The 22,334-nt window shown below is 36.5% G+C and overlaps 1 protein-coding gene across 11 annotated transcripts in view; it reads right to left on the bottom strand.

Moving 5' to 3' along the window:
* The window catches only part of LOC105219676 (voltage-dependent L-type calcium channel subunit beta-2), a 105,804-nt gene that overhangs the window by 55,335 nt on the left and 28,135 nt on the right, over positions 1–22,334 (bottom strand). Inside the window, exons 1-3 of one of the 11 annotated variants that reach the window (XM_054227830.1) lie at positions 15,026–15,181; positions 8,033–8,250; positions 690–1,020 (exon numbers count right to left, since the gene is read on the bottom strand). The exons of 3 other annotated variants lie outside the window; for them this stretch is intronic. In XM_054227830.1, the coding sequence (XP_054083805.1) occupies positions 690–803 (114 nt within the window). In that variant the 5' untranslated portion in view covers positions 804–1,020; positions 8,033–8,250; positions 15,026–15,181. 7 more of the 11 variants (XM_011195965.3, XM_054227831.1, XM_011195967.3 and 4 more) reach the window with 7 other exon arrangements.

The following is a 22,334-nucleotide window of genomic DNA, read 5'->3' as shown; positions in this document are numbered from 1 at the left end:
TCACTTAAATTGCGTCGAGGGTATGTAGAGACGATGGAAAAGAGCTACAGTGAGTTTTTTCAGATTGAGAAAATATCATTAGGAAAGATGGAATATCCAGTGGGATGTTCTCAATCAACTCCATGTAATCAGACCACTGTATTGCCTTTCAATAAAGGGTAGTTGTTATCAAGATAACAATATATACTTTGTATATTACTACCATGAGAAAAGTGTAGTGGTTTTCAAGACGAGGTGGCTACCAACAAGGTATCAATAGATATACTGCTCCATGTATGGCCTCCATCAGAGATATGTACATGCACTCAAACATCACTCTGTCAATGCTGGCACGATGACAGTAAGCTCACGGTTGCTTAAGTAGAGTCCAAGAATGATGGTCGAGTCTGACATATAGACGTCGCGTGAGCTCGGCAAATGCTGTATAACAACCAACAATTATACGGTTTCGAGGTATATTTGACCGGAAGAGGAGCTAAGAGGCATTTTCTTTCTCCGCAAGATTCATCTCGTCACAATCTAAATTAGCGCAATGGGTTGAAAAGATTGATAATGGAGTCGAAGATAACTATGTCTCTCTATTTCTCGAATAGTCCAGCTTAGCTGGACATGTTCATTCAACAAATATTCCGAGTAATATTTAGCCTATGGTTAATGGTGTGTTTAAATATATGTATATAAATACTCACCTGGGTAAATAATTTATTATATCCACTTTGGTAACTAGAATGGCCTAGACCAAACCTAGCTTCACGGCCTGATGCAACCAGCGGAGCATCTGTAGACTGTCCTCTCTGCACCATGGGCCTATCGGCCCTACAATCTTCTTCGAAAGATATTTTGATGTTATAAAAGACAACAACTGAATGTCCACCAAATTTGGTGACAGTATTAAGTTATGCACGGAAATATTTTTTGATGTCAATCGAATGTTATTTTATATATTCGATAAAATTGAAAGCACTTCACTTTTAATGTTAACAGTTATAATTTAAGATATTCAATGCATCTAATGCAACACTATAAAAATATATATTTTCATTAAAAATTATGCTTTAATGTTTTAAATATCTAATTCGCAAAAAGCGTTTTCGCCCAGCCAAACTAATTTGATACATTTAGATTATAATTGAGAAACTAGTTTTTGCCTTTCGCACTGCCGGTTAACGATCGGCTGTTATACATTTTTGTTTTTGCGGTTCATAAGAAGTTGGTAAATTTCTTGCACACCAAAGCCCTTCACGAAGCGAAAATATTAAACTGAATTCATTAACTTTTGAACTTAAACTATACTGACGCAAAAATATTTCCAAAAAATCGAAGGGGGCATAAGTTGTTAAAAATTCCAAAATTTTTTTTTTTTTCATTTTTTGCTATGAAATATTAATTTTAAAAATTTTTACGATATACAGTTTCAAAGTTTGAGAAATTCTGTACAAAAAAGTCACAAGGTGTTTTAAAATCTGTTCATTAGTTTTAAAGTTATGGCGGTTCGAAAATTTTTTTACAAAATACTTTGGCCCCTTATAATATGGCAACCCCGCGTTACACAGACTTAAAACCATATGTTTTATTTTAGGTTTTACATGTACTATAATATATATAATTGCCAAAGAAAATAAAGAACTTTTTTTTTCAAGTGGCTTTTTTTCCAGAGAATGCCCCATATATTTAAAATATTTTTCTAGATTTTTGGTGAAAATTTCATAGCGATATCTCAACGGGAAGTATTTATGACCGCGCCTTCATACAAGCCGAACCACTGAACTGCAAGCAATCTTAAAATATTATTTCTCATTATAATTATTACTTTTTAATTTTTTTTTGATTTCATCTAATTTTGAATTTATTTTTTTTTCTGTATGTCAAGATGTCAGAAAACATATGATTGTGGCAGACGAGCTTAATAATAAATATGTTTACATATGAAAATAATCTCGTTCTAAGCTCGTTCAATAATCTAACCGTTTACATATAGCCAAATGATATTATCAATTGTCAAATGTGTTGCATTTGTTGTTGTATTACACATATTTCTTACGCTGTCGGCCATTTTTCTTACATTTTCATTTGACATTTCTCCTCTTCTTCGCAAAATTATCGATAAACTTAGGAATAACACCGAAAATCTTGTTGTATAAAACGAGATAATTTTATAATCTCGGATTATCCAGAGAGGAATTTTGTATGGGAAAACTCGTTTCTTAATTACAGATTATTTCGGCGTAAAACTTTATATAGTATTATATTAAAAATAATACCATTAATATTGACCATATAACATTTGTGAAATAATATCAAGAATGGGCACGATGATTTTTATGTATTGTTTCTGGGGTCTGGTATTCTGGTGTAGAACTAAAAAACATATGTTTTGTATATACATATATTTTAAAAGTTTAACTATTGACGAATACGTCAACAATAGGAATTTTTATAATTCAAACTGGCTAGGTTTGACAACATACTTTAAACGCGTTTTCTTTGAACTGTCTTTTTTAATAAAATACTCAAGAATTTCAAGTTCAATCGGACAAATTTACTTGAAATATATACAAATACACTAAAACTAGAAATTGCTGTTTTACTACACTTCAAAAATACTTGACACCATAATATAGCAAATATAGGGCTCTTAAAATTATTCAAATAACCTGAAAACCGACTATTCAAATATCCGGTTTGTAACCGTTTTTTATGAATATTAACCGAATAATACTATTCGAATAGTTGATCTTCTGCGGGTATTTGAATAAAAAAAAATTGGAAATCTAGGCAGTTTTTAATTTTTGCTTGTTTATATATGTAAATATCTGAGTGACATATTCTAATGTTGAATTGGAGACTTTTGCAACATCCTTGCCAAAGTAACCAATTCAGCATTTTCCCTTTTAAAAACGGCACCGTTTAATAATTCGCGTTTGTCACCTGATATTTCGATAACTCATTTTCTTTAAAATATCATTTCTATCTATATATACATACATATAAATTCCATGTCATGTTGTTTGTCCGGTATTCACGCCTAATCGACTGAACCGATTATAATGAAATTTTGCATACGTCTGCAGTTGGGCCCAACTTGAAAGATAGGTTAGTTTATATTTGAAAAATTAGTCGCAATGTCCACCTGTCATTCCGGTCGGCCAATTGGTCGGTCACTTGTTGTATATATAAAAGATATGTTTCCGCAAAATATTTCGTGAGTTTCACTTTTTTTCAATAAAAATAGAAAATTAATGAGCTCGTACTTTACGAATAGTCAACAACAATCGATTACCGTGATAGTCGAAAATGAGCGGTTAATAGACTCCCAACGCAGCCGGTTCTACGCCACTGGAGTTGAACCGGATTTTATCCGGCAAGGGCTGCCCTTTCGGAGATCTAACCCTGTTTGGATCGATTAGTTTTAATTGTACGTCATTGGAGCAACGCCTTGCAGCAGGGTTGCTCCATTGCCTCTTACTCCGGGCTGGCATCGAGTCCAACGCAGGACCTGAGGTATTTTTCTGCTGCGTATGCGCTAAAAGGCTCCATCCAAATTCCACCTCGGTTAGGTGCAACACATGCAATGGATGGAGCCATCTTAAGACCTGTTCAGGCCTTAAGACTCATAGGGAGTGGACCACATGTTATGTGGCCCATGCTGTCAACGCAATACTGCGACTGTTGCCTCTACGGCAGTGCAACTTGCACCTAGTCCGCGCAACGCGCCGGCACCCTCAGGGAGTGGCCAACTTAGGGACCCTACGGCCCCCCGGAGATCAAGTAGACAGCATGACTCCCTGTCTGACCAATCCCCCCAACCTTCATTCCGCTCCAATCCTCGTGCCAGGACCTCAAGGCAACTTCTAATCCCTCGCACAGTCTGTACCGGGTGTCAAGCCGTAATACGTCGAAATGTGACCTCAGTCAGATGCAATTCCTGCACTGGCTGGTGTCATTTTCCGACGTGTTCCGGCCTGCGCACCACACGTGAGTGGAGTGTATCGTACGTTGCCCCATGCTGTAATAAGAGTCTGCCCCCGCAACCTACAACATCGGAGTCGCCAAACACTACCGAAGTGTGACATTTTCCTTTGCGGGTAACACAGCTGCAACAACCTCCACCTGTATGTCACTCCCTCACTCCCAGGGTCACGACAGCAACACCAAAACACACCCGACACTTACAATTCAACTGCAACGGGCTCCAGAGCAAGAACGAGGAGATAGCTGATTTTATGAGTCGGGAAGGCATATCAATAGCTGCGGTCCAAGAAACCAAGTTAAACAGCCACTCAGATCTTCTGAGTTGTGCAGGTTTCAACGTTTTACGTAAAGATCGCGAGCCAGATAGTGGCCTAGCATTCATATTACACAACACCGTGCAATATCGTCTTATCGAAGGTGACATCGACCGCAGGGACGCTATCGTAGAATGTCAGGGTATAGCTGTCCGGTCAGACGATGTCGAGCCCAAAATATTTAATATATACATCCCCCCAGTTACAAGTTGCCCAACAGGATATCACCCGAATATTAGTGCGCTACTTCGTGGTGAAAACCGACTGGTACTTGGCGACTTTAACGCGCACCACGATCTTTGGCATTCTTGCCTGTCAAATGATCGGAGAGGGATGGAGCTGGCAGAACAGATAGACGATTCGACATTCTGCACAATGAATGACGAAGCCCCCACCAGAATTATGATCACTTGCAGCTTCTCGCCAGACATCACCATTGCTAGCAGTGGTCTGATAAACAGCATAACATGGCGACCTATGCTAACTCTTGTATCAGACCATCTGCCCATAATTATCTCGATTGAAAAACCTCCCGACTTTATTTCTGCGGACAACCGCACCTATGTTAACTGTAATAAAGCTAACTGGGACGGCTTCCCAGAATTCATCGAGAATGCCGCTCTTCTCATTCCTACGGACGTAATCGTTGGCGAACGTCAATTCCGCAAGGTGATAACCGATGCTACTGCTCCTTTTATACCAGCCAGAAGAATTGCTAACATGCGCCCTAATTTCCCGGCTGAAGCGGCAGTTTTAGCAAATGAGCGTGACTTCTTACGCCAGGTCGATCCCTGTGATCCCCGCATAAGGGATCACAATTTGGAGATTCCACAACTGGTAAATAACTATAAGCGGACGAAATGGGTAGAGCACTTGAAGTCCTGTAATCTTTCCACCGGTGTGAGCAAGCTCTGGTCAACCACCAAATCCCTGTCAAACCCGAGGAGACGTGACGACCGGGTTGAAATTCAATTCGGTGGCCATGCCTCCTCGGACCAGGAGAGGTGCGCGAGCTATTTTAGCCGACAATTCATACTGCACCCCCCCGTTGAAAAGGCTAAAAGGCGGGTCACCATACGGCTGCGCAAAATGCGAAACAACGGCGCGCCACTTGTTTTCACCAGTGGGGAGGTTCAGGAGGTCATCAGGAAGACCAAGTTCTCCAAAGCCATCGGCCCTGACGGAATCAATTCTTTAATGTTAAAACACCTAGATTCAACTGGAGTAGAATTTCTCGCCAAGGTACTTAATCTGTCGCTAACCACTCTTAAAATACCCGATATGTGGAAAATCGGAAGAGTGGTTCCACTACTGAAACCTGGGAAACCCGCCAACCTAGAGCCTATAGCCCGATAACTCTCCTTTCCTTTTCCTTATAAGAGACTTGAGGCCTTACTGCTCCCGACACTCATACCACCTGAACCTAGCTAAACATCAACATGGTTTCCGTAAAGTGCACAGTACCGCATCATAAACACCCGGATAGTTCATGGTCTAAATCAAAAACACCCTGTAAGAGAACCGTTCCCACGACAGTCGGTTCTACGTAACCGGAACGGACCCGGATTTTTATCCGGCCAAGGACTGTCAAATCGGCAGCATTTCTCAAAATTATTTGGGGAATGTTTTATGCCGCTACAACAACAACAACAGAACCGTCCTAGTAGCGTTGGACCTGTCAAAAGCTTTTGACACGGCCAACTTAACAACGCTACTAGAAGACATCGAACAAACAACACTTTCTCCGGGGTTGAAGAGGTGGATTAGATGGGTGGCACTCGCACCCACTAAATCCACGGCGACCCTTTTTACCAATTAAAAGAAAGAGTACAGACTGCACTCGCACCCACTAAATCCACGGCGACCCTTTTTACCAATTAAACGAAAGAGTACAGACTAAGTCTTAACATTCATGTCGATGGCACACCAATTCCGACAGTAAATAATCCCAAGATTTTGGGAGTCACATTTGACAGTCTGCACTCCTTCACTCCACACACGACTGCGATAGTCACTAAAGTACAGAGCCGCAACAAAATCCTCAAGTCGCTAGCCGGTAGCACTTGGGGAAAGGACAAAGAAACGTTGCTGGCCACTTACAAGGCTATCGGCCGGCCGGTCGTAAATTACGCAGCACCAGTATGGTCGCCTGGATGCTGTGACACGCATCAGAGGAAGCTACAGACGTGCCAGAACACCGCACTCCGAACAGCAACAGGATGTCTCTTGATGTCACCAATGACACACCTTCACATTGAGGCTGCCTATTAAGGAGCATAATGAACTGCTTACCAAGCAGTTTCTACTTGGGTGTTTTCGTAGAAATCACCCATGTAGTCACTTGCAGGAAGCAGAACCGCCCCCTAGGTGCATCAAGAGATCATTCCTACAATACGTCGACGAACTCAATCCATATACCGACCAGACTGCGGACGCAAAACAGTTTTAGACACGCTCTAAACGCCATTCACAGTGGAGCTATCAACACCTTCATTGACTCCCTTCCAGGGAATGGCGTCCATGGAACCAAACCACCACCTATAGCAGACGAAGAGCTCGAGTTGCCACGTGAAACCAGAGTGACCCTTGCGCAACTTCGATCTGGATATTGTAGCAGGTTAAACTCCTACTTATCCAGACTGAACCCCGACATACAAAATACATATCCCGCATGATTCTAACCACCTCTTTGCATACCCTACTCATCTAACACCCCTTTCCCTTTGGCACAACCCTGTCGAAACAGCACGTTTCCTGGGCCTCCCGTTAGATGATTTCGACGACAACTAGATTTATGCTCTTCTTTTCAGGCAGGGATAGATAATCGCTACAACAACAACAACAGCGGTTAATCGAATAGTCGACGACTTACGACGGTTAACTTGGTCGAATACCAATAGCCCTAATTTGCATCTCTAATACAATAATCAGACATGTAGTACGAAACGGAACCCATATATTAGTCGTATTCTGAGTTTTTGTTTTAAAAGAAACCGAATCCCGTAAAACGATACCGTTTGTCATTGAAATCAGTGATGTTGTAAATGTACTTCAATGGACCACATTGAAAACATTTAAAATCATATGTTTTCTGAAATTTTGACATCTAACAAAAAATTTAATTGAAATTGAAAGCAAAATCAAAACACAAAATTAATTGCAAACTAATAAGAATAATTAAAAAAATAGTTTTAGATTGCTTGCAGTTATAGCTAAGTTGGTATCCATTTCCTGCTTCTGATTAAAACACTTTTATTAGCTTCACTTGTATGTATGTTTGTTTGTAACTCCTTCCAGTAGTACTGGAACGTAGAGTATTTGAGCGACACTGTAAGAAGGCGATCAAAACTGGTAGTAGCTTAGCGAAAGTATGCAACGTCTAAAGAGTTTAAACTATCGTTGTTGTGATAGTATATGTATGTTTATAAAGTTATGTGAAAAATAATAAGGACAGTGCCCTAGTATTTGAGGGAATCAAAGACAACTAATAAGCAAATTAATTGGAAACATATTCAAATTAAATGTTTCTTTAGTATTACGAAGATTTAGCAAATCTTTGTATTTTATTTAAATTTTTTTATAATTTGCCGTTTTTGACATGTGAAAAATAATAAGGGCACCTCTAGTTTTACTAAAAAATGGCAATATTTAATAAGAACAAATAACTAGGTTTTCTTCAATTATATTAATACCAGTATCTAATTAGTATAAGATGTTTTTTGAAAAGGCATGGTTGTTTAAATTACATCGTTATCGCTTCGGCATAGAACAAACTAGGTTTTGGCAGCTGGAAATCGAAAATGTCTTTGCCACTTGGGAATATTCCTCTTATTGTACTTCACTGTATTCCACCAATTTTCTATGGAAATTTGATCGGGGGATTGCGGAGGCCACTGCACCATATTGAAGTTGTTGACCTCAAACCACTCCATTGTCCACTTAGCCGTGTGTTTTGGGTCGTTGCCTTAATGAAATATAATGAAATAATGTCTTCAAAGTACTGTATCATACATTTTTGGAGTATCTTAACAGTTGCTTTAAAATGCCCTGTAAGCTATGGTGTGGCGCTAGTCCGTTGTGCGAAATCGATCCCCAAATCATAATTTTTCGGCCACCATATTTAGCGGTCTTTATTTTCTTTTTTATATAATAAATACTTCTTTCAGAACTAAATAAGTTTACGTTTGTGTTGTCAGACTAGAGAATGTTAAAGCACATGTTCAGCAAACATTAGTATTTGTTACACGTAATTTTTATTCATCGTTGCCCTTCAATTAAAAAAATCCCGTTTAAATGTGGGAATTACGTGGGAATCAAAATTTGAAAGTTTTTTCCTTATTAAATAGTACAATATTAAAATACTATCCAAAAGTATGAAATCGATATGATTATAATTTCAAGAATGTACAGCTGCTGGCCATCGAATTACGAACGAATTTTTTTGACAATGTTCTTAATTTATGGTGAATGTTACAAAATTACAACGTGGGTGGCATCCTTTGCCTATATTTCTGTACTACTACTACTGTAAAATTAACGGTATAATATTCGAATAAGCTTGACTACTTTATAGTTATCGGCTGACAATTATTGTAACCGTAGTTTTTTTTTTTTTTTGTAATTCGTAATTGTTCGTAATTCGATGGCCAGGTACTGTAAAACTTTAAACGGATTTATCTCAAAACTCGAAATTTGAAGTCAGTGGACACGATTTCTTGAAAAGTTATGAAGCGATTTTGTTGAAAAATTTCCACACATTTTTATTACAACTATTTTTTTGAGTCATTATATGGCGAAATTTTGTCCACAAAAGTTTTTTAGATCAAAATCTATACAAAATTAAATTTTCAATCTTTTATTTTTTCCTTCGTTTATTAACAACAAATATTTTTGGTTTGTTGATTTGGATGAACCAATAATGAGTTATGATGTCCAAGGCAAGAACCTTTTTTTTGGACATTTCATGGAAGATGAGGTAACAACGGCTAAGCTTACGGAATTTGTAAATATAAATTTCACAAAATACTGTTTAAATATGTATCTTTAATATGCTAAATGAAATATATGATTGTATACAATAAAAAAAATGAAATATACTCATATTTTCAACCTCTTAAACCCACCTAACACCTTAAAGGAGACTGCATACATATGAACACATGTGCACCTAAAGTTTTTAAAATTTTTTGAATATTTTTTACCATTATAGGAAAAAATGCAATAACAATTTTATGTACTAACATAGGTATCTATGAATATATTTATGTAAATATTTACATACATGTATGTATATGTATATTTGTTATTCAAATTTATAATTTAAAAATTATACAATGTTAATTAGAAGATTACGTTTTTTCAACAATATTATTTGGTGGAATAACCAAGGAAATTTAAAAGGAAAATTAATTTTGATGACACATATTTGGAACCAACTAAGCGGGAAAATCAGTTGCATGTGCTTTCATATGCTATATTTTTACTATGTTAAACGAAAAGCACTGTAATCCAAAATACATAGCTTCCAAGTAATAAAATTTAGATTGTAATTGCAAAGCTTGGCTTATAATAAAAAGAACTTTTGCAGTTTTGAAGAAAAAATCCAGACGCTTATCATCAAAACGGGGCCTTCGAAAAGCAAATGCACTAGTTAAAAAGTGCAAAAAAAGACACGAGATGATGAGAATAATTGGAAGAGACTGGCGTAAATCACCATAAACGTTCATCGACAATCAACAACTTTTAAAGTCCTTTGCAGTACCTCCAGCGACTTCTTGAATATTTGGAAAATTTTCGTTATAGCGCTATTTTTGGCGATTTTGCCGACTGGTGTTTCATTCATTTGCAATTTAGGAGTAATTTCAAGGCCGAATGTGACGTTTGTTTGCCTACTTACAGGTGCCAAGATGCCCTTATTCCCGAAAATGAGTGAAATTGGTTCTGGAATTACATCAGCCCTCATATACTATATATGATGATTTTCTATTGGACTTTATGCCGAATATGTAGGTCAAATTGTGTGTTATCTTAATAAAATTACATCAATAAATTGCGAGAGTATAAAATATTCGGTTGGACCCGAACTTTGCTTTTCCTTATTTCTTACAAATTGTTTTGGGCAAACGATACAACCTTATACAATTGAACAATAACAAAAATATTTTAACAAAGCAACAATGACAACCTTCAAAATATTATTTTTTGTTTTCTCTTTTTATATTTTTCTTGTCAACTCGAATAAAATTCTCTTATTATTATTTTCCTCGCAATTTTTCCATATTTACTCACTCTCCAATCTTTTCCTGGCCTTCCACGAATATTTCAAGACTAAAATGAGCCAGATCGGTTTGGACGTTCTCGACTTTTTGCGAGACTAACGAACAGCAATTCATGTTTGTATTATATTTATGTAACTGTTAATTAGAAGTAAAACAAAATGTTAATTATTAATAAATTAAACTAAATTTCATCAAAATCCGTTCAGCCGTTTAGGCATGATAGAGCAAAATTCTCAGCAAAAACCATAAAAAATCACTAACTCAATTCAGTTTTCTGCCTACTTCCTACCCCCTAAGTACGATGACGTGATTATTTATAGCCTATGACCATTTCTAGGTTAGCATCTATCACCATACCAAATTTCATCAAAATCCGTTCAACCGTTTAGACGTGAAAGAGTAACAGACAGACAGAGTTACTTTCGCATTTATAATATTAATATGGATGTTTATATTTTTGAGGTTTATTAAGGGCATACAGGAGGTTTATTGCATTTTATTTTTTACTTCGTTTTTATTCCTGCTGTGATATAAAATTATATTGAATATTTTTTTATACCCTCGCAACATTTTGCACAAAGTATTATAGATTTGTTCACATAACGGTTGTTTATATCACCCAGAAATAAAAGAGTTAGATATGGGATTATATATACAGTAGTTTTCCGAAATAACGAATATTCGTTTTAACGAAAACCGCTTATAACGAACAAGCAAATTTGTTATATTGAGTACCTTAAATAACGAACATCGGGGATTTGTAAGTGCTCGGTTTAACGAACAACATGAAGAAGACATATGAAGAAAGAGAAAAAACTCATATAACAAAAAGAAAAAATAAAACTTGAAAAAAAAGAAATGTGCAAATTGAAAAAAATTTTGAATTTTATAAAAAAAACTTAAAATTATTGATCAGCACGAAATAGTATAGTATAAGTGTTAGAATTGGTGCATCTTGAAAGAATTTATTGGATTTTAATTGTTTTGTTAAGGTTTTTCAGTTTTTAACAAATAATTAATAAAACAATTTATTAAACTGCAATTCACGAATATTTAACTCATTTTCATTGATAGAAATACCTCTAAGTCAGTACTCGAATTAACGAAAAATTCGATATAGCGAACAAGTCTGACAATTAATGTTCGTTATTTCGGAAAACTACTGTATATATAAATGATCAGGATGACGAGTGAAGTTCATGTCTGTCCGTGCAACCGATAACTTATAATGAAACTTGGAACACATATTCCTTAGCACCCTGAGGAGGTTGCTTTCGAAGGTCTTTTTACAAAATGGTAAATGGGCGTGGTATCGCCCACTTATGGGTCAAAAACCATATCTCAGGAACTAATCGACAGATTTCAATGAAATTCGGTATATAATATTTTCTTGACACCCTGATGACACGTTTGGAAAATGTATGCAATCGGTTCACAACCACGACAACTTGCCATATAACTCAATTTTGTAGTCCATCTGATTCCTTCAATTTTTAAGATATAAATAAGGAACCAATGAAGATACGTAATAAAACTTTACACAAATACTGTATATGATCGCTGGCATCACTTGTAAAAAAATTGTCGAAATCGGAATATAACTTTTCAATGCCTCGGATATCGAATATGAAGGCACGATTCCGATTACTTTGGCGGTCGGGGTTTGACAACTCCGATCGGTATAAATGGGGTATCGGGTGAAAGAGGAGGCTCTCCAGAGCAGGAATATAATATATATAAATATTCTTGATTGGACTTATAGTTTTTAAAATATTCATGTTTAAAAGTCCAATTTTTTCTATAAGTAACACATGTAATTTCACACACTGTAACACTATTTTTTCACATTTTTCACTTCACATATTGAAAATTACAATATTAACATTCAATTTAATTCAAAATATAGATTTATTTAAGATTTTTTAAGCAAAAATTACTTATTTAAAAAATCACTTAGCACACTAATAGCTGAAAAGGTTTCTGTGTTTACAATTATGTGGAAAACGAGCGTTGCCACATGTTAGAAACCATAAATGATAAATTTTTTAATGACTGTTTTATTTGTTAGCATATCATAGTTTTTTGTCGTAGAACTCTCTTCTGCATCAAGGATGTATATACAAATCTTTCCAGGGATGTCCGAAGTTTTTTTCGTGTAGAACTCCTTTCTGCACTGGCGGCCTTCGGCCGCTCTTTAAAAAAATAACCCTGGTCGAGCCGAAACCGGGGTGTCCAAAGTTTTTTTCGCGTAGAACTCCTTTCTGCACTGGCGGCCTTCGGGCACGATTTAAAAAAATAAGCCTGGTCGTGCCAAAACCAGGTGTGTTCGAAGTTTTTTCGCGTAGAACTCCCTTCTGGTCAAACCAATACAAGTGTTATCAAAATAAACGGCTGTCCTCGATATGATTTTTAAAAATTTATTTTGTTAAATAAAAGAGGAATTTTGGCAAAAAAAGAGGAATTTTCACAAAAAGAGGAATTTATGGATGAATTTATATATGGTATATACAATGTGGCAGCGCTCGTTTTCCGCATAATTGTAAACACATAAATTTGAGAGTAAAAAGTGATTTTTGAAACATATAATTCTAACTTTAAAATTATATAATAAAAGTAAAATGTACATTTAATACAACGCCTACAGTTTTATTTAATATATTTGAGGTGAAAGAAGTGCGTAAAATGTGTTAAAGTGTATTAAATTGTGTGAAATAGCTAGTTGAAAAATTCAAAAATATATAGGGTTATAGGTTCCGCATAGGCCTAGTTTTCGCGATATTTGTCTTTAAAGATCAAAAAATCATAGGGGAAACTTTAGTATACTATCCCAGGCTTTCGGTAATAAAATGGGTATCGTTAGAAAGAGGAGGTTCTCCAGATTAAGAATATATATACATATAGCTGCAGCTGACTTATAGTTTTCGAGATATTCGCAATTAAAGTTGAAAAAAGTGCTACTTTTATCTTGAATTTTCACAATATATACTGAATATTTTATTAATATTCTGCACTTATTTTACACTTACACTTCACCACATTGTTTCTGCATATTTATTTTATAAAATTTATCACGAAAATAGCTGTAAATAAGTATTTAACATTTTACACAAATCTCTTAATTTCAACAATAACAAAAAGGGTTGCAGCTTGACAAGTAATAAGTGTTGCCATATCAGATATTTTGCAAACGAATGAGAAGAACCAAAATAAATAAATACCCAAAATGCAGAAAACAAATGCCCTATAAAAAGATTATATAAAGATAATATAAGAAAGTTTATGATATTCACTCTATGCACTATAAGTAAGGGAAATGAAAAGTTCTTTCGTGTAGAAATACTTTCCACAGTGGCGGCCTTCGGCCGCGCTTCAAAAAAATAACCCTGGTCGAGCCAACACCGCGAGTTATCAAAGTGGGGGAAATGAAAAGTTCTATCGTGTAGAACTACTTTCTGCATTGGCGGCCTTCGGCCGCGCTTCAAAAAAATAACCCTGGTCGAGCCAACACCGGGAGTTATCAAAGAGGGGGAATTGAAATATTCTTTAGTGTAGAACTACTTTCCGCATTGGCGGCCTTCGGCCGCGCTTCAAAAAAATAACCCTGGTCGGGCATTCACCGGGTGTTATCAAAGAAAAGGTAATACCGAAAGACTTTGCATTAGTCATAACACCATTATGGTTTGGTTTGGGGTATAATCCTTCTTTTTTCTGTTTATTTTTATTCTTTTGATTTTTGCGAAATATTTGATGTGGCAACACTGATTACTTGTCAACCTGCAACCCTTTTTGCTATTTTTTAAACGAAGATTTGTGTAAAATGTTAAATATTTATTTACAGCCATTTTCGTCATAATTTTTATAAAATAAATATGCAGAAACAATGTGGTGAAGTGTAAGTGTAAAATAAGTGCAGAATATTAATAAAATATTCAGTATATATTGTGAAAATTCAAGATAAAAGTATCATTTTTTTCAACTTTAAGTGCGAATATCTCGAAAACTATAAGTCAGCTGCAGCTATATGTATATATATTCTTAATCTGGAGAACCTCCTCTTTCCAACGATACCCATTTTATTACCGAAAGCCTGGGATAGTATACTAAAGCCGACCCAAATCATAATTTATAAAATGCAATCTTACTCACTTTTTTCACTTCAAATATTTGAAAATACATTGATAACATTCAATAAAATTAAAATTTTACATTTACATATTTAAAGTTTTTCAAGCAAAAATACCGGAATTCGTTGTCAAACGCCGACCACCAAAGTAATCTGAATCGTGCCCCAATAACGTCTGGAATTGCGGATAAAAATAAGTATTTCTTCCAATTGAATATTTGCTCTAATAATGCAACTAACAACACAACTTTTCGAAAATAAAATTTTTGTTTGAAAATGTCTTTGATTCTCTAATTAAAAATATAATCCAATGGTGTAAAGCAACTCAGATTTCATACATGTGTAATATTTCAGGAAAGAATTATTCATATAAATGGATATATCACATATTTTATTCACTTTCGCCTCTTATTGATTTTTAGAACATTTTGAAAACAATAACTTAAATATCCATAATTAAGAATTTAACATGATTTTTTTTCTTGGCTGTAGTAACAATTAGTCAGTATTATTTTTCTTTACTTTTATATTTAACCCGAAACTGTAATGTATTTTGCACATTTCACTTTTCAAAGGAGCTTACATTTAACCAAACGTATTAACCAAAATAAGTTTTTTTCTATATACATACTTTGGTACGGATTATAAGTCCGTGTTAAAACATAGCAAGTTTTGCAGTGGTAACTTTTGGATAAGATGCACAACGCATAACTTGGTTTTTATAGCATGTTTCCACCAAAAAATTTAATTGATTAGATTACATTTAAACTATTCACTAATCTAGGCTGTCCTCATTGCAGTTGGAGATTAATAAAACATCTTTTTTTTTACCCATATCGGTGTCCGTGTATTTCTGAATATGAAAACACAAATTATGGGTGTTTGAACTTGGTAGAAAATGATTTTAACGTACGTTCATACTATTTTTATTTTCAATCATTAGCTTTAGCTTAAAAGATTTTGAGAAGCAATTTATTCAATGTTATAGTAATTATTTTTTAAGATATAATTAGTATATATTACGTCGTAAATTATAAAAAACAGCATTCATATGTCTACCTGTGAAATTTTTGGCACTCTTCTTCTACTCAAAAGCCAAAACTCGCGATTAAGTATCGCTAGGAACATGTTTTTATATGTACATTAGTCGTCAGATTATGTTCGTGAAGTGTGACAAGTGCAACCTACTGAAAATTAGAATAATCGCTTTTTTAAAATATACTACGGTAGTGAATAGTGGCAATAGCGTTTAGAAATCAAACTTCATTCTAATTTCCTTCTATCCTTCTTAACTTGGCAATAGAAGTCAAATTGCATGCAAATTTTCTACTAGAAATCGAACTTTTCGACGCTTATGGATTGCATAAATCATGTAACAAAGGCATGGGATACAGACGTCAAGAACCAAACAACAGCAAACTGCTATAAATAAAATTACGGAATACCTGTTTTAATTTCTACTAGAAATCGAACTTTTCGACGCTTATGGATTGCATAAATCATGTAACAAAGGCATGGGATACAGACGTCAAGAACCAAACAACAGCAAACTGCTATAAATAAAATTACGGAATACCTGTTTTACTGTATGTACATAAAACTGTATGCGAAGTAAATACATAAAACTGTGTATAAATCAATATTTTACAGCTTTTTTAAATTTTGTATGTTTTAATGAAAATTTTAAATTTCGAAGTTTTTTGGTGGATTATAGTGATTCAAGTTAGAGAAGTTCCACGGTGCTTCTAACAATTAAAAAAAAAAGTTAAAATCTAATAGGGATAGCCGTATTAAACTCGTGTGTAAACTATTATTTATATGTCCACTGTCCAATAAACTTAAAATAGAATTGTTACGGTAAGTCCACTTTCACACAGGCAACTTTTGTTGCTAATTCTCGGGCGATTCTATTTTGCTGTCGCCCCTTGCGTTCACACGAGCAATTCTTGTTCGACAACTCTGTTCGTGTTTTTCTGTCATTCTCTTTCATATAATTTTCTCAACTACTTGTACGCATCGTTTCCAAGCAAAAAAATATATTTCATTAAGTAATTTTTATCGTTATTCTCAATTTTCTAGCACATTTTAATTATATTATGCATATTTCTATATGTATTTGCAAATTACATACAAAATTAAATGATTAAATTCAAATTTTCAAATATATATAATTTTAAAATGTGTGCAAATGCAAGACTGTTACGTAGCAGCGAACTGTTACGAATAAGAACACTAAGCGTGTTGCCTGAACACAGCAGACTCGGCGCGATTCTCCTCTCCTCGTCGCCCCCTCTCCTATAAAACTAAGAATTGCCGCGACAAAAATTGCCCGTGTGAAAGGGGTCTAACGAAAATGGCACCAGAACAAACTCGAATTGACAATCGAAATCGATAACATCCCAGATGTATCTAGACATCGATATTCGTAGTTACAAGAATGTTCGAGTACCGATGTATCGCTTATAATCGACTATATAAGGGCTGCCGGAATGGCAGCAAGACACAGTTCTATAAGAGAGTTGGAGTGAGGACAATTCTAAGGAGAGAGTTGTCGAGCAAAGTATAAACAAGTTATAAGTTAGAGTTGTAAAGTAGAGTATTGAGTACAAAAGTGTTAAGTTATAAGGAACTAGAAATAAAGTTTAGTGTATAGTACTGGTACACAGTACTGGTAACAGAACAAAGTTCAAATCAGAGAGCTGTCGAATGGCAGGCACCTTGTCGCGGTGCAGTGACTTAGTCGCACCCCAGCCTGGAAGTAAATCCGAATGTATTCGAACAGGGCCTTCCCAATACCGGGCCGCCGTGGGAAGTAACTGTGGCCTTACGACGTCATGAACCTCTGGCGTGGCGCGCTTATTGCTTCCCCACAGAAACATTGAGGCTCAACTTTGTAAGCCAAATGGTCGTACGAACTAGATGGACAAAACAAAAACCACAAACCATTCAGCAAAGGTGACACCCTCTAATCATGAGCTTATGGTGGAGATTGAGGAATTGATCGCTAGGGAATAAGGAGATAGCGACTTGGAGGACCTTTCCCTCCTAGAAACCATTTATTGATGGACAAATTTATAGAGGTTGCTTAGGTGAACTGCTCAGGGTAACTGCTATAACTCAGTACGTAATTGACCCTTACCACATCAGCAGCCATGTAAGCAGAAGCTGCGAGAGGCAGACATGCAAATTGAGGTACGGAAAACTCTCTAACTTCACGACTTCAGTGCTCATGCTATTTAACAAATCGAAACCCTCAGGCTGATGGATGGAATATAAGTCCAGTCGTACCAAATACAACAAGGAGATCAGACAGGCTAAGGGAGACAGTTTTAGAAATTTCTGTCAAAGCGTATACTTGACGCATTAAGCTGCCCGACTACATAAGGTCTTAGTCAGGGGAAAAAGTAATACTACGGTGACTTTTAAGCTCCCGGACGGATCATATATAATAAGCGTCGAAGATAGGAAAAAAATCGCTGCTGAGTACGTATTTGACGGAGTTGACCCGGAAGGTCGTGTTGCGGAGATAGTTTCGCACAACCCTAACCGCGCTAACTGGGCACTCGCAAGGTGGTGGTAAAGTGGGCTTACCAAGAAACTTACGCTCCTGGAGCGGATGGCCAGCCGCTACTACAGCGGGGGCAGACTCCTTGCCAAGGCAAGTAGTGGGAGAGTAATCTTCAAACCCTCATTCACTGTCCAAGATTAAGTCCATCGGTTGAGCGAAGCGGGACTTTTACTAGACGTAGAACCCTGCCGGCCCTAAAGACCGTCAAGTTTAGCGGGAGTGATATTGATTGACACCGCATTCTTCACTTTGCTGGAATATGCATACAAGTGGACAATACGGTGGCGAAGACTACCACGGCACTCATGGTGTGCAAACGTCTGGCTGCCAGGACATGGGTCTACAGTCCACACAACACTAGATAGATTTACAGTGAGACCTATAATCACATACGGAGCGGTTACATGGCCGGTTAGAGTTTTATTTGCCTTAGTGAAGCAGAAGCTGGCCAAATTACAAAGGTTAGTCTGCGTATGCGTTGCGGAGCGATGAGAACATGCTCCACGGCGGTGATAGAAGTAATTAAGACATTCGAGGTGCAAAGGGTGCTCGCTGCACTGGTACACTGATGGCTCTAAAACGTCTGAAAGTATAGGTGCAGGCATCGCGGGAAGACGTATTAAACTTTCTTTGCCAATGGATGTGTTTCCAAACATACTTATACTTATACTTACGTATATATGCAATTAGCCGATGTGCTGAGGTAAATCTCAACCGCAAGTACCGACACGAACTTATTGTCATCATGAGTGACAACCAATCGATTACCTTATACGCTTGATCAGGGAATGCATACATATGCTCAACTGTCTGTCAACGTATTATACCGTACACCTAATCTCGGGAGATAAAAGCATAGCAAAAAACGATTTTTCGGACGATTTACTTGTACAGCAGCTGCAACAAAACTGCTAGGCTCATTTTTTGTCAGTGGGTCCCCACACAATCCGGGAGATGTTCCAGATGGAGGAAAAGAGGAACAGAAAGGAGCACTGGCGTAGACAGCCGGATTACTTTAGTCAAAATGCTTATGGGGAGGTTGCAACACCAAAAGATTAAGCGGGGATTACTGTACTTCAAAAATCGGAGAATACACGTTTTTTACTTATAATCCAATATCCAGCCGATTGTTATGATACCTAAATCTGGTAAACTAAGCACAACATCACATCATATAAGTCAATATCGTTGCTACCATCTTTATCTCAATTCTTTTGAGAACGAAAAAACAACACCTTATATCATCACATCAATTTGGCTTTCGTCACAAGCATTCAGGTGGTGTCCATGGCATACTAGGATTATGGATGGATTTGCTGAATTGCAGAGAAAGTACAACAAGAGGGTATGGTCAAGTCGAAATCCCAATCAATGACTGTTCCACATGTTCCACTGCCCGACCATGAAGAAATTCGAATTGCAATTACCCGCTTGAAGAACAACAAAGCGGCGAGCTATTCAAATACGGCGGCCAAGAACTGATAAGGTGTATGCATCAGCTTCTTTGCAGAATATGGTCCGAAGATGCCCGACGACTAGAGTCTCAGTGTGCTCTGCCTAATCAATAAAAAGGCAGATCCCACAATCTGTGCCAATTACCGTGAGATAAGTTTCCTAAATATCGCTTATAAGGTTCTATCGAGCGTACTGTGTGAAAGACTAAAGCCCACCGTCAACAAACTGATGAAAAGAACATTAATGCACACCACATTTTTGTCGATTTTAAAGCTGCTTTGAATAGCACGAAAGGAGCTCCCTTTATGCCGCTATATCTTAATTTGGCATCCCCGCAAAACTAACATCAAAAACTCCGTCATGATTGGGAAGGAGCTCTCCGAGCCGTTCGATATTAAACGAGGTTTCAGACAAGGTTTCATTATCGTATGACTTCTTTAACTTGGTGCTGGAAAAAATAATACGAGCTGCAGAACTAAATAGAGAAGGTACAATCTTCAATTAGAGTGTACAATTGATATTGATATCATCGGAAGCGACAACCGCGCCGTTAGTTCTGCTTTTTCCCGCCTGGATGAGGAAGCGAAGCGAATGGGTCTGGAGGTGTATGAGGATAAGACGAAATATCTCCTGTCATCAAAAAAACAGTCAGTACATTCGCGCCTTGGCTCCCACGTCACTGTTGACAGTCATAACTTCGAAGTTGTAGATAATAATACCTGGGAACCAGCATCAACAACACCAATAATGTCAGCCTCGAAATCCTGCGCAGAATCAGTCAGAAAAATAAAGTCCTCTCTCGACGAACCAAAATCAACCTCTACAAGCCGCTTATCATTCCCGACTTGCTTTATGGTACAGAAGCGTGGATGATGTCAACCTCAGACCAGACGACACTAAGAGTTTTCGAGAGGAAAATTTTGCGCAAGATTTATGGTCCTTAGAACATAGGCAACGGCGAATACCGCAGAGGATGGAACGATGAGCTGTACGAGTTATACGACGACATTGATATAGTTCAGCGAATAAAAAGACAGCGGCTACGAATGGACGAAAACACTCCAGCTTTCCGTTGGAAAGATCACGTGAAGAGCAACTTGGTTAAACTAGGTATTTCTAACTGTCAACGAATTGTGAGGGAAAGAGAAGAATGGCGCGCTATTATCGATTCGGCTATAGTCGGATATACGGCTTTTACGCGAATTACATATATATTCAACAATTGACCAGATGCACAAAATTGTTTATTTCGTTGAAAATATGGCTGGGCTTTAGTACAGAATCTCATGATTTCGGGGTGAAAATGGATCTGGTCGGATAGAAGAGATGTTAAGAATATAAATTTACAAATTTCAACTCGTAATTTCTCGATTAATGATGAATTTTTCATTTATATTATGCACTTTCACTATATTCTTTCCGTATATTTACAGCTCTAAGATGAAAAATATGAACATGTGGATGGCTCGCGTTATTGAGCCGTTTTTATATTAAGAAGTTTAGTTTTCCCTTTTTTTGTATAAAAATTAAGATAATTAGGGTAACTTTGACGAAATTGTTTTCTTTATATTGCATTCGATTTTTTTAATTTTTTGCCAATAAATAACAAAGTTTAGATTTCGTAATCCCCAATGAACTTTTCTGAAGCAAAACATAACAACCAACTAAATCAAAATTGCATTCCAAATACTCTTATGTACATATATTATAAAGGACAAATGTATATGTATATTGTAGTATTCTATGGCTTTGCGAGGGAGCAAAAGATTAAGGGGGGATCTGAGATGGAAAAGGGAATATATAGTATCTGCCATCCGATTATCAATCAACCTCATTTACGCACGGCTCTGTTTGGTTTGGGAGGTTAAGACGGTATAACCTTATCATCTACATATATAGAGAAAATGGGGTTGAAAAACCAAACCAAATACTTTGCATCAGGTCAGAGAGGCTTCAGTCGATATCTCGACATCAGAATCAGATAGATAGGCTGAAAGCCCGTCAAGCATAAACCAAACCACGGTTAAAACAAAACTCATCCAAATAACGACCTTTTGCATGAAAAATAGGGCCAGATTCGGAGCATGGAATATTTGCACACTCTCAGAAACTTCAAACTTCACGTCTAGACCAAGAGCAAAGGATTTATTGTGAAATTGAAGTTAAATGATTAACTATTTTTACTAATTCAAATAATTTTTTCAATTCAACTCAATGTTATTGGACAGAAATCAGCTGTTTCTGTTTACATTATTTTGTTTCCCACACGTGTGGGGAAAAGTTATGCGTTTTGTTTTATCAACATTTTCACAGAATACCAAAAAATGTATTTAATTTTAAAAAGTATTTTATAAAATTATCAAGTGCACAATTCAATTCTATTAATTTCTACAATAACAAAATGGTTGAGTGGTGACAAATATTTATAGTAGTTTGAAAACCGCTCAAAGCAATAAAAATAAATAATAAAGGAGGATTATACCCAAAATATATGAATTGTAACCATGTTAGGGGTAATGCAAATGTTTCAGTATGTATATACCTTCTCTTAATAAACTCTGGTGTTGGTTATTTTTTTAAACAGCGGCCGAAGGCCGCCAATGCGAAAGTAGTTCAACGCAAAA

Source organism: Zeugodacus cucurbitae, chromosome 3, assembly GCF_028554725.1.
Source record: "Zeugodacus cucurbitae isolate PBARC_wt_2022May chromosome 3, idZeuCucr1.2, whole genome shotgun sequence".
NCBI classification, from domain to species: Eukaryota; Metazoa; Arthropoda; class Insecta; order Diptera; family Tephritidae; genus Zeugodacus; species Zeugodacus cucurbitae.
Note: the sequence above shows the minus strand (reverse complement) of the source record. Positions and strands in the feature narration are given on the sequence as shown.